This window comes from Octopus sinensis, linkage group LG17 (genome assembly GCF_006345805.1).
Source record: "Octopus sinensis linkage group LG17, ASM634580v1, whole genome shotgun sequence".
NCBI lineage: Eukaryota > Metazoa > Mollusca > Cephalopoda > Octopoda > Octopodidae > Octopus > Octopus sinensis.
In genome coordinates this window covers 34468857-34481356 of record NC_043013.1, presented here as the reverse complement: position 1 = coordinate 34481356, position 12500 = coordinate 34468857, and the positions used below count along the sequence as shown (strand labels likewise).

At 36.1% G+C, this 12500-nt stretch overlaps 2 protein-coding genes across 4 annotated transcripts in view; both read left to right on the top strand.

Annotated features, from left to right (window-relative positions):
• Window positions 1-5758, top strand: part of LOC118766775 — a 250329-nt gene extending 244571 nt beyond the window's left edge. Inside the window, exons 3-4 of one of the 3 annotated variants that reach the window (XM_036510484.1) lie at window positions 3092-4692; window positions 4825-5758. In XM_036510484.1, the coding sequence (XP_036366377.1) occupies window positions 3158-4692; window positions 4825-5671 (2382 nt within the window). In that variant the 5' untranslated portion in view covers window positions 3092-3157 and the 3' untranslated portion in view covers window positions 5672-5758. Of the gene's footprint in view, window positions 1-3091 lie in introns of all 3 variants that reach the window. The other 2 variants (XM_036510485.1, XM_036510483.1) reach the window with 2 other exon arrangements.
• A 606-nt stretch (window positions 5759-6364) lies between these two features.
• LOC115221044 (thiamine-triphosphatase-like) overlaps window positions 6365-12500 on the top strand; it is a 583944-nt gene continuing 577808 nt past the window's right edge. Inside the window, exon 1 of the mRNA XM_036510486.1 lies at window positions 6365-7636. Within this exon, the coding sequence (XP_036366379.1) occupies window positions 6916-7636 (721 nt within the window). The 5' untranslated portion in view covers window positions 6365-6915. The remainder of the gene's footprint in view (window positions 7637-12500) is intronic.

The window sequence follows — 12500 nt, the reverse complement described above, 5'->3', positions numbered from 1 at the left end:
TGGCCCAGTGGTTAGGGCAGCAGATTCACGGTCATAGGTTCATGGTTTCGATTCCAAACTGGGCGTTGTGACTGTTTATTGAGTGAAAACACATAAAGCTCCACGAGGCTCTGGCAGGGAGTGTTGGCAAACCCTGCAGTACTTTTTCATTACAACTTTCTCTCCTCTTTCCTGTTTCTGTTGTACCTGTATTTCAAAGAGCCAGCCTTGCCACACACTGTGTCATGCTGAATCTCCCCAAGAACTACGTTAAGGGTACACATGTCTGTGGAGTGCTCAGCTATTTGCATGCTAATTTTATGAGCAGGCTGTTCCGTTGGTCAGATCAACTGGAACCCTCATCGGCCTAACCGATATAGTGCCACGATATATATATATACACATATATATATATGAAATCAAAATATGCAGCAGGATATCAAGTAGTGATGCAGCACAACCATTTGAAGCAGCTCCATTTAATTGAACAATGCAATCATTACATCGATTTAAATGTGGTGCCATCTTCAGCAGTGCAAATAAATAAATGGAATTTTAGCCAGCTGGACACGTTAATATAACTTTTCTCAACTATTTTAGCAGACCAGATGGAAGAAATTCATGTTGTCATTATTGTAGCTAAGAATAGATAATACCAGGCTGACTTGGTGCTTCAACTGAAGTACCTAATTAAACTGAATCTCAATTATTTCTATATATATATTAATAATAAAAAGGTAAAATAAATTAATTAATAATTTTACCAAGTAGATTGGTACGTGAAAATAACCCTTTTAGGTAAAATTACACGAATATTCTATAATTATAAACATAATTATAATTTAGAAATAGGAGTTAAAAATTCCTTTTCTACTACTGTTAGATTCTTACAGTAGTAGAAAAGGAATTTTTAACTCGTATTTCTAAATTTGGTACGTGGTGAAGCAATTAGCTGACCCCTAATTATAATTATGTTTATAATTATAGAATAGTTTGTGTGTGTATGTATATATATACATATATATATATATATATATATATATATATATATATATATATATATATATAATATATATATATATATATATATTAGGTTTGGAGGTGATGTACACATTTTTCCCCTTTGAAAACATTTTTCTTTCAGACCCTCTGGTGAGCTGGCTGAACCAAAGTAAAGCATCTGTTCTAGCCACCTACTTAAAAATATTCTTTTTCTTTATCTCTTGTTCAAAACACTTCCTTTCAGATACACAGGTACATGCACACACACACACACACTCTCTCTCACTTTCTCCCTCTGCTATCTCTCCATTCCTCTCCCACTTTTCCTACCCTTTACACACCACATTACTCTTTCCCCTCTCTCTCTCCACCCCAACCCATTCACTAATACAATAAAAAGAGACAAATCCCTTCACACAATTTAAATCTGAAGAATCTATTAGAGTAGATGAAAATATGTGATTTCTAAAAACATTTGACATGTTAATAAATATTTGTATATGTACAACCATCCAGATCTCTGAATACCTTATTTTTTCTAATATATATAAACAAACACGTTCCATGCTGCAATTGTTTTCGTTCCAGCACATGATCTCAGATCAGGTGACTTGCTATGCAAGTACACCTCTGTAATATATATATATATATATATGGAATGAACACTGGGCAACGACGTGTCAGTTAAGCAAAAGGTACATTAATTGAAGCTGAAACACCTTTGGTTATAGTTTTTGTTTTGTTTTTAACTGTGCCTCTGGTGATATGGTCATTGTTTTTTTCAATCAGAAAGGAAGAGCAATGTCCATGATTCTTCACAGGGTCTCTAAGGTTGATGGGAGAGACCTGCTCTGAGTATTTGTAAAAGAAGTCACTTTTATCAAAATAAAAGGGCAAGGCAGTAGCATTAAGCTAGGTAACAGATTATTTATCACAGACAAAAAGGCCATGACATAACTGGAATTGAGAACACAAAGACCCTGAACAAATATACTGACATGGTCAGGCATCTCCTCTGATGCTTTAGAATTTCTGCCAGTTCACCGTCTGATTTGATAAAGATTTAGCTGTTATTTCCAGCAAGTAAATTGATTTTGCTGTGGAAGATTATGGAGAGAATTTGTGTGTAGATGAATTTAAAACAGCCTGTTCACAAATCATTTGAAGACCATACAAAATAATATGATTTATGCTGTAGGGATGATGGGGGAGTAAAGACCCCGCTTCAATCATGAAACACTTTGAGGAACAAGTCTAAGCAAGGTTGTTTTTATGGAAGGCTGACAATCACCCATCCATACCAATCTCCCCTCTCCATGCCACTGATGTTGTTCAAAGGAAAGGAAAGGTAAACGCCAATACAGCTTGGCCCCAGTGATGTCACAACTCATTTTTACAGCTAGGTAAACTGGAGCAATGTGAAATAAAGTGTCTTGTTCAAGAACACAACACAACCTGGTTCAAGAATTGAACTCACTATCTCATGATTGTGAGCCCAATGCTCTAACTACTAGCCATGTGCCTTAAGATCTATATGGTAATTTAATGCAGTTACTTACCAAAGAAGTGGAGGCACACATGGCCTAATGGTTAGAGCAGTGGACTCATGGGTTCAGATCTCAGACCGGGTGATGTGAGTGCTTATGAGTGAAACACCTAAGCTCCACGCAGCTCTGGTAGAAGGTAAGGGCAAACTTCTGCTGACTCTTTTGCCGCAATTTTCTCTCACTCTTTCCTCCTACATCTAGCAGCTCACCTGCGATGGACTGGCGTCCCATCCTGGTGGGGAACGTATAATCCAATGAAACCAGGAAACCAGCCTTTTTAAGCCAGGCATGGCTTGAGAATGAACAAACAACAACAACACTTACCTATGAATATGTAAAATAAAGATTCATTTGTTTTCCTTGCCAAACATGTAATCTTACAGATTCTTACATACTTGTAATTCACTCTTCGTAGTAAAATGGTCCCCTGCTCATGACAAAGATACTCCTTCACTGGTTTTTCTTACTCTATTGTCTATTATATGTAGCTTCTAGTCTATGATAAGTTGCAGCATTTTACTGCTTTACATCATTTGTTTTTCTTTTCTTTTTTTTACTTGCAGGTGATTTCTTCAACATAACTCACATCAATATTTGAAAGTAATTTTGAGAATTTTAAAAGGATAATAATGGAGGATCAGTCCCTTAACTGCTACGTTGACCATTTTGAACAGAAATTCACGATTAGTAGACCAAGATACACTCGTTCAGATCTGATTGCAAATGTAGATTACGAAAGAGTGGACCGCTCTTGTAACTTTGCTGAAGATGTTTCTATCAAAGAGCAAGTCTCTCATTCTGTGGAGAGTACCCCAGTTGCCGCAATGAAAGCAAATCCTGCTGATGGAAATGATGCAATGAAAGATCAAGCTTTCTATACAAACGAAACCTTTCCAGGTGTTGATAGGTTTGAAAATTTCTTGCTCGACTCAGATATCCACAAAGATAAGGTGATTGTAAAAGCTAGAGATTTTGTTGAGGGAGAAGTTGTGCATCAGGAAACAATTGAAATATTGCTCAAAACTCAAAAGAATATTGAAGTTGATATTGATGAAATGCAAGCTGATGATAAAGCTAAGGAGACAGCTACAACAAGTTTATACATCAACCCTGAAAAAAATATTGAAAAGAGTCTTCAGAAAATGCAAGCAGGTGGTAGAGATACGTCACCTGCAGTAAGAAATTTAGCCCTCAGTCATAAATTTGGAACTGAAGCCGATTTAAGGATAAAAGATATCAAGTCTGCAAAGACTGTTGAAGTAGGAATTAGTCCAAGACAAGCTGGTAGTAGTGACACACCAAATGCGAGCAAAAGTTTAGCCTTTACACCTAAACTTAGAACTGAAGCTGAATTAGGTGTTAACACTCTCAGATCTGAAAAGAATATTGAAAGTAGTGTTGGTCTAAAACAAGTTGGTGGTATGGATACATCAACTGAATCCAAGAATTTAAGCTACACTCCAAAGTTAAGAACTGAAACAGAATTAGGAATTAAAAATCTCAAATCTGAGAAAGCAATTGGCGTTGGGGTTGATTCAAGACAAGCAGGTGGTCTAGATACGTCGACTGAATCAAAGAATTTACAATATACTTCGAAATTCGGAACTGAAGCAGAGTTAGAAGTTAAAAAACTCACATCTGAGAAAACTGTTGGCATTGGAATTGATTCAAGACAAGCAGGTGGTATGGATACATCGATTGAATCCAAGAATTTAAGCTACACTCCGAGATTCGGAACTGAAGCAGAGTTAGAAGTTAAAAAACTCACATCTGAAAAAACTGTTGGCATTGGAATTGATTCAAGACAAGCAGGTGGTATGGATACATCGATTGAATCCAAGAATTTAAGCTACACTCCGAGATTCGGAACTGAAGCAGAGTTAGAAGTTAAAAAACTCACATCTGAAAAAACTGTTGGCATTGGAATTGATTCAAGACAAGCAGGTGGTATGGATACATCGATTGAATCCAAGAATTTAGCCTACACTCCGAGATTCGGAACTGAAGCAGAATTAGAAGTTAAAAATCTTAAATCTGAGAAAACAGTTGGTGTTGGAGTTGATTCAAGACAAGCTGGTGGTATAGATACATCAATTGAATCCAAGAATTTAACATACACTCCGAAATTTGGAACTGAAGCAGAATTAGAAGTTAAAAAACTCACATCTGAGAAAACTGTTGGCATCGGAATTGATTCAAGACAAGCAGGTGGTATGGATACATCGATTGAATCCAAGAATTTAACATACACTCCAAAATTCGGAACTGAAGCAGAACTGGAAATTAAAAAACTCACATCTGAGAAAACTGTTGGCTTTGGAATTGATCCAAGACAAGCTGGTGGTATAGATCCTTCGACTGAGTTGAAGAATTTAAGTTACGCTCCTCCGAGATTTGGAACTGAAGCAGAATTAGAAGTTAAGAATCTCAAATCTGAGAAAACAGTTGGCGTTGGGGTTGATTCAAGACAAGCAGGTGGCATGGATACATCGATTGAATCCAAGAATTTAGCCTACACACCGAGATTTGGAACTGAAGCAGAATTAGAAATTAAGAATCTCAAATCTGAGAAAACAGTTGGCGTTGGAGTTGATTCAAGACAAGCAGGTGGTATAGACGCATCAATTGAATCCAAGAATTTAAGCTACACTCCGAAATTCGGAACTGAAGCAGAATTAGAAATTAAGAATCTCAAATCTGGGAAACCAGTTGGTGTTGGAGTTGATTCAAGACAAGCAGGTGGTATAGATACATCGATTGAATCCAAGAATTTAGCCTACACACCGAGATTTGGAACTGAAGCAGAATTAGAAATTAAGAATCTCAAATCTGAGAAAACAGTTGGCGTTGGAGTTGATTCAAGACAAGCAGGTGGTATAGACGCATCAATTGAATCCAAGAATTTAAGCTACACTCCGAAATTCGGAACTGAAGCAGAATTAGAAATTAAGAATCTCAAATCTGAGAAAACAGTTGGCGTTGGAGTTGATTCAAGACAAGCAGGTGGTATAGATACATCGATTGAATCCAAGAATTTAAGCTACACTCCGAAATTCGGAACTGAAGCAGAATTAGAAATTAAGAATCTCAAATCTGAGAAAACAGTTGGTGTTGGAGTTGATTCAAGACAAGCAGTGGTATAGATACATCGATTGAATCCAAGAATTTAAGCTACACTCCGAAATTCGGAACTGAAGCAGAATTAGAAATTAAGAATCTCAAATCTGAGAAACCAGTTGTGTTGGAGTTGATTCAAGACAAGCAGGTGGTATAGATACATCGATTGAATCCAAGAATTTAAGCTACACTCCGAAATTCGGAACTGAAGCAGAATTAAAATTAAGAATCTCAAATCTGAGAACCAGTTGGTGTTGGAGTTGATTCAAGACAAGCAGGTGGTATAGATACATCGATTGAATCCAAGAATTTAAGCTACACTCCGAAATTCGGAACTGAAGCAGAATTAGAAATTAAGAATCTCAAATCTGAGAAAACATTGGTGTTGGAGTTGATTCAAGACAAGCAGGTGGTATAGATACATCGATTGAATCCAAGAATTTAAGCTACACTCCGAATTCGGAACTGAAGCAGAATTAGAAATTAAGAATCTCAAATCTGAGAAACCAGTTGGTGTTGGAGTTGATTCAAGACAAGCAGGTGGTATAGATACATCGATTGAATCCAAGAATTTAAGCTACACTCCGAAATTCGGAACTGAAGCAGAATTAGAAATTAAGAATCTCAAATCTGAGAAAACAGTTGTGTTGGAGTTGATTCAAGACAAGCAGGTGGTATAGATACATCGATTGAATCCAAGAATTAAGCTACACTCCGAAATTCGACTGAAGCAGAATTAGAAATTAAGAATCTCAAATCTGAGAAAACAGTTGGTGTTGGAGTTGATTCAAGACAAGCAGGTGGTATAGATACATCGATTGAATCCAAGAATTTAAGCTACACTCCGAAATTCGGAACTGAAGCAGAATTAGAAATTAAGAATCTCAAATCTGAGAAAACAGTTGGTGTTGGAGTTGATTCAAGACAAGCAGGTGGTATAGATACATCGATTGAATCCAAGAATTTAAGCTACACTCCGAAATTCGGAACTGAAGCAGAATTAGAAATTAAGAATCTCAAATCTGAGAAACCAGTTGGTGTTGGAGTTGATTCAAGACAAGCAGGTGGTATAGATACATCGATTGAATCCAAGAATTTAAGCTACACTCCGAAATTCGGAACTGAAGCAGAATTAGAAATTAAGAATCTCAAATCTGAGAAACCAGTTGGTGTTGGAGTTGATTCAAGACAAGCAGGTGGTATAGACGCATCAATTGAAACCAAGAATTTAAGCTACACTCCGAAATTCGGAACTGAAGCAGAATTAGAAATGAAAGCTAGAGGTTTTGGTGCTGATTTGAAAACAAAAGTATATGAATCAAATTTTGATTCTTGTAAGGAGATTCCTAAATGGAATTTCGGAGAAGAGAATAAAATTGAAACCTCAGTTACTCAGGGTCAAACATTTGATCACAAAGGCCAACCAATGGTAGATCAGAAATTTAATCTGACTTCAACCAATATCTCTCAATCAATTGCAAAAGCTATTTTGCTAAGGCGGAAATTTCAATTTGATAATTTCGATCTTGAAAAACTTGTTCAAGCAAAGGGCGTTGAAATTTCAGAAGAAATTTTTGAAGATGTCTATTACGACACTAAATTTTATGATTTAATTCTCTCTGATAGCTGGCTGCGTATGAGAAATGGTAAATGGGAATTGAAATTGCCAGAAACTGACGATAAAGCAAAGCTTTATACATGCAATTACATGCAAGTGGAGAAAGAAAATGAAATCCAAAAGGCTTTGAAAAAGTGGCCTCATTTGGGAACAGCTACAAAGGAAAACAAAACATTTTTGGAAGAGTTTCAATTGAAGCCATTTGCAGAATTCTCATCAGTAAGAAAAACCTACCAGCTGCCAATGGATTACATGGTTGTTGTGGAATTTAGTCGTTTTGGATTTAATGTCGCTGTCATTGAAAAGAAGATAGAATATGAAGGAGACATCTGTGAAGCCACAAAGAACATCAATAATTTGGCAAACCAATTTGGTAAGTTTTTCTAATTCAGTTTTCTCTTCCTACTTCTTTTTATTATTTGTCTATTTTATGTCTCATTTTATTTTATTTACTCTCATATTGTTTTATCTTTCTACTTTAACAATTTCCATGCTTGAATTCATGTGGTGGTGCTTTGTATACATACGTAAGTGTATACATATATATATATGTGTGTGTGTGTGCTTACATATATAAGTACACATGTTACATAGAATATTGTTGATTTGTTAAGGATACCTGTTTCTAATGGAATATGCAGCATGTTATGTGATAATTCAATAGGTAAGTAGTGCTATTGATCTGATGATCATATGGCTGGAAGACTCATTCATGAAAATCAAGAGGAGTCTATTATATATATGCATATACATAAATATACACACGCACTAACAGATATACACGATATAACAGTTATAAAGAATAAAAATGAAAACGAGATCATACAGTTTATATTAAAATATATCAAAATACACAATTGATATGTAAGACCATGGAATATTGTTGCTAACTGGCTATCTGATTGAATTGCGTAAAATGAAGGTAGTAACTCTCCATGACTTTAACATTTTGGTCTGAAAAAAGTTCATTTAATTTGGCTACTAAATATTTTGCAACAAGAAATTTTGTATATGTCATAGCTGAATTCTTGTTAAATATATACATCCATTGCCAGAAATATAAAGAGTGAAGATATCTCTCTCTTGACTGGACACTTTTACAAAATTATTGTTGCTGTCTTTATTTGATTTATAAATTTAATTATTTTTCAAATACCAAATGTAGTTAGACAAAGTTGTTTCAGTCCATCTGACTGAAGTTCTGGATGCATACACATGTTGGCTATATCTTAATTTGAATGGATTTACTGTTAACCCAAATGTAATTATTACCAGCTAATAGCACCGCGAATGGCACTGTGAGTGTTGCATTGCTCCCAAGCAACTATGCTGTCCTGGGTCGACCATGAGCGACTTTATCACAGCGAAAGCATTCTATAGGGGATTAGTGGAGGATAGGTACGATGACGATCTCGGGCAAGCCTGGGCATCGACGAGGAATACCCGACCTGCCTGTTCAAGATGACTTTTGGGCCAGGACCTATGGACAACTTCCAGAGATCCCTGGCCTGGCAGTGATATTGAGAAGCGTTATCCGTTCGGGATAAGCTCTTCAGGCATGGCTCGAGAAACACAAGGCCCGACCTGTCTGAGATGCGGTCAGAGCAATGAAACCATCCTGCATGCACTCATACAGTGTCAAACCATTTCTGACCTGTGGGCCTATGTCGAACGACTGTTATCGTGGGTGGGATGAGTTGGTTTATCAACAGAGTCTATCGTGAATATTGTCGTGCCTCCTTCCTTGAAACGGGAAGGAAGAGCCATTTTCATCGTACTTGTGGCTATGGCAAAAGAACGTGTATGGTGGATGCATCTGAAAGGTCTAGTGACAAACACTTTTCTCTCTGGTCAATCTCTCATCAACTTCTTCAAGTATCACTTGAAGAGGAAGTTGAGAGTAGAGAGGGAAGTTTTGTCAAGTGCATGCATCAAAAGAAGATGGGTGAATGTACCAAGGATGGTACGTGTGAATGATGGAGCCAGCTTGAGCATTATCCTATGAACACCCCCAAAAAAACAAAAGGAAAAAAGAGAGCCACTTACTGTAATGTGTTTTCTTTTGCATGACACTATTGCCCAAGGTTCCCATGGTCTTTTCCGTAGGCTTTTCTATCCATGGACAAACCTAATCTGTTTTCCATTTTTACATTGACATTTCTGTGATACACGATCCCGATTGATTGGCCCCAGTGTTTTTTCTTTTCATGATCCTTTTTCATTGAAATTCGACCCCCTTTATTTATTTTATTCCTTCTCTTCTTCCCAAAACGAAAAGAAAGCTCTACTTTGAATTTTTCCCTTCTGTGTTCAGCCCTGCGTGGCCAATAAAGAAATCTATTACCAGCTAATAGCAACTAGATCTTTAGGAGGAAAACTGATACTCTTTTACTCTTTTACTTGTTTCAGTCATTTGACTGCGGCCATGCTGGAGCACCGCCTTTAGTCGAGCAAATCGACCCCGGGACTTATTCTTTGTAAGCCCAGTACTTATTCTATCGGTCTCTTTTGCCGAACCGCTAAGTGACAGGGACATAAACACACCAGCATCGGTTGTCAAGTAATGCTAGGGGGACAAACACAGACACACAAACATACACACACATATATATATACATATATACGACAAGCTTCTTTCAGTTTCCGTCTACCAAATCCACTCACAAGGCATTGGTCGGCCCGGGGCTATAGCAGAAGACACTTGCCCAAGATGCCACGCAGTGGGACTGAACCCGGAACCATGTGGTTGGTAAGCAAGATACTTACCACACAGCCACTCCTGCACCTATACTGAATATATAATAGAATATGAAAGTTGTAAATGATATATTGGGTGACTGCAGCTACAAAGATGCATGGTATTTGAAGTAGTCTGGAAGTGTATTTAGTTTTCTTTATAGCTGATATCTTGTAAAGATGCTAAAAGTTGCTGTGGTTTAACACTTTTGTTACTGTATTTATTTTGAGATGCTCTGTGTTTCTTTCAATTATTTTAAATACAACAAAGAATTTAGTAAAATAACTTAGTTATCATTCAACTAGTGTTAGGAACATAAATTGTGACTAAGGTTTAGTAGAAGATTTTAATTCAAAACTTATGAAAACAACACGTTTGTACTACAGAACCAGAGCCGGTTTCAGCCGGGTTGATAATGAAAGGGTTAACTAATTTTGCTGCTCATTTCAGCTAAATATTTCTAATATTTGTGATAGTTAGGAAAATATTTATTGATCAACTTATTCTGTATGTGGTCACACACACACACACACATTACGCACACATATGTGTGTGTGTATGCGTATATAATATATGTGTGTATGATATTAATAAAAATGTAAATAATGAACAGAAATGCTAATAAATAGTTATTTAAAAAAAAAATTGGATGACTGTAAATGGGTGAATAAAAAAAAATAAAAGTAAAAGATTGTTAAAAAAAACAAACAAAGAAAAACATAAAAACATTATTAGATTTGTCTTTTCACTAACTATAATGTAAGTCTAATGGAATTAAAGTTGAAAATATTTGGGGGAAGTTTGAGAAGCGACTTGCTTTTTTTTCTCTTTCTAAATTTATGAACAATGGCTTATCTATAACTAAATCAAAATTCAAATATATCATTCTCTATTTCCATTTTCCTTCTGGCCATCTTTAAAAAAAATGGTAAAAAAAAAAAAAAAATTTAATTCATATCTTGTTCGCACACATTTTTTTTTTTTTTCCTAAATTTCTTAATTAACAATCTTAGTTTTTTAGTTCTGCTTGACTGACCATAAATTCATATTACTGAATGTAATTAGTTATTTTGATATCAGGCAAGTAAGTATTTTATGAAATATTTTTAAAAATGCTGGAATAATTATATAAATGTACCTAATTAAAGCAAATCGGTTTCAATCCTCAATGAATTTCCTAAAATTTCACCTGTGTTTCTTTTTCTTATTTTATTTTATTGTTGAGGGAAATGGTTTATTATCATACATTTTATCATCATCATCATGATTATTATAGGCACAGGAGTGGCTGTGTGGTAAGTAGCTTGCTTACCAACCACATGGTTCTGGGTTCAGTCCCACTGTGTGACACCTTGAGCAAGTGCCTTCTACTATAGCCTTGAGCCGACCAAAGCCTTGTGAGTGGATTTGGTAGATGGAAACTGAAAGAATCCCATCGTGTATGTATGTATATATATATATATATGTATATATGTATATGTTTGTGTTTGTCCACCCACGATCGCTTGACAACCGATATTGGTATGTTCGTGTCCCAGTAACTTTGCAGTTCCGCAAAAGTGACCATTAGAATAAGTACTAAACTTACAAAGAATAAGTCTTGGGGTTGATCTTCCAGCATGGCCACTGTGAAATAACGGAAACAAATAAAAGAATTATTATTATTATTATTATTATTATTATTATTATTATTATTATTATTATTATGTACTAATGTGAATGTATTCAACTTGCCCTCTGCCACTAAAATTTCAAGACTTGTACCTATAGTAAAAAGCATCATTATTATTATTATCTTAAGAAGACTGGACATGAATCTAAGATTGGACATTTGCAAAGGCGTTACACACTAAATTATATCTATATCTCTGTCTGTTTGCCTAAAGGGCTTCTTCCATTTTCTATCTGTTTGTCCAAAGTGCTTCTTCCATTTTCTGTCCGTTTGCCTGAAGGGCTTCTTCCATTTTCTGTCTGTTTGTCTAATGGGCTTCTTCCATTTTCTGTCTGTTTGCCTAAAGGGCTTCTTCTGTTTTCTGTCTGTTTGTCTAAGGGGCTTCTTCCATTTTCTGTCTGTTTGCCTAAAGGGCTTCTTCCATTTTCTGTCTGTTTGCCTAAAGGGCTTCTTCTGTTTTCTGTCTGTTTGTCTAAGGGGCTTCTTCTGTTTTCTGTCTGTTTGCCTAAAGGGCTTCTTTTGTTTTCTGTCTGTTTGCCTAAAGGGCTTCTTCCCTTTTCTGTCTGTTTGTCTAAGGGGTTTCTTCCATTTTCTGTCTGTTTGCCTAAAGGGCTTCTTCCATTTCCTGTCTGTTTGCCTAAAGGGCTTCTTCCATTTTCTGTCTGTTTGCCTAAAGGGCTTCTTCTGTTTTCTGTCTGTTTGTCTAAAGGGCTTCTTCCATTTTCTGTCAGTTTACTTAAAGGGCTTCTTCCCTTTTCTGTCAGTTTACTTAAAGGGCTTCTTCCATTTTCTGTCTGTTTGTCTAAAGGGCTTCTTCCATTTTCTGTC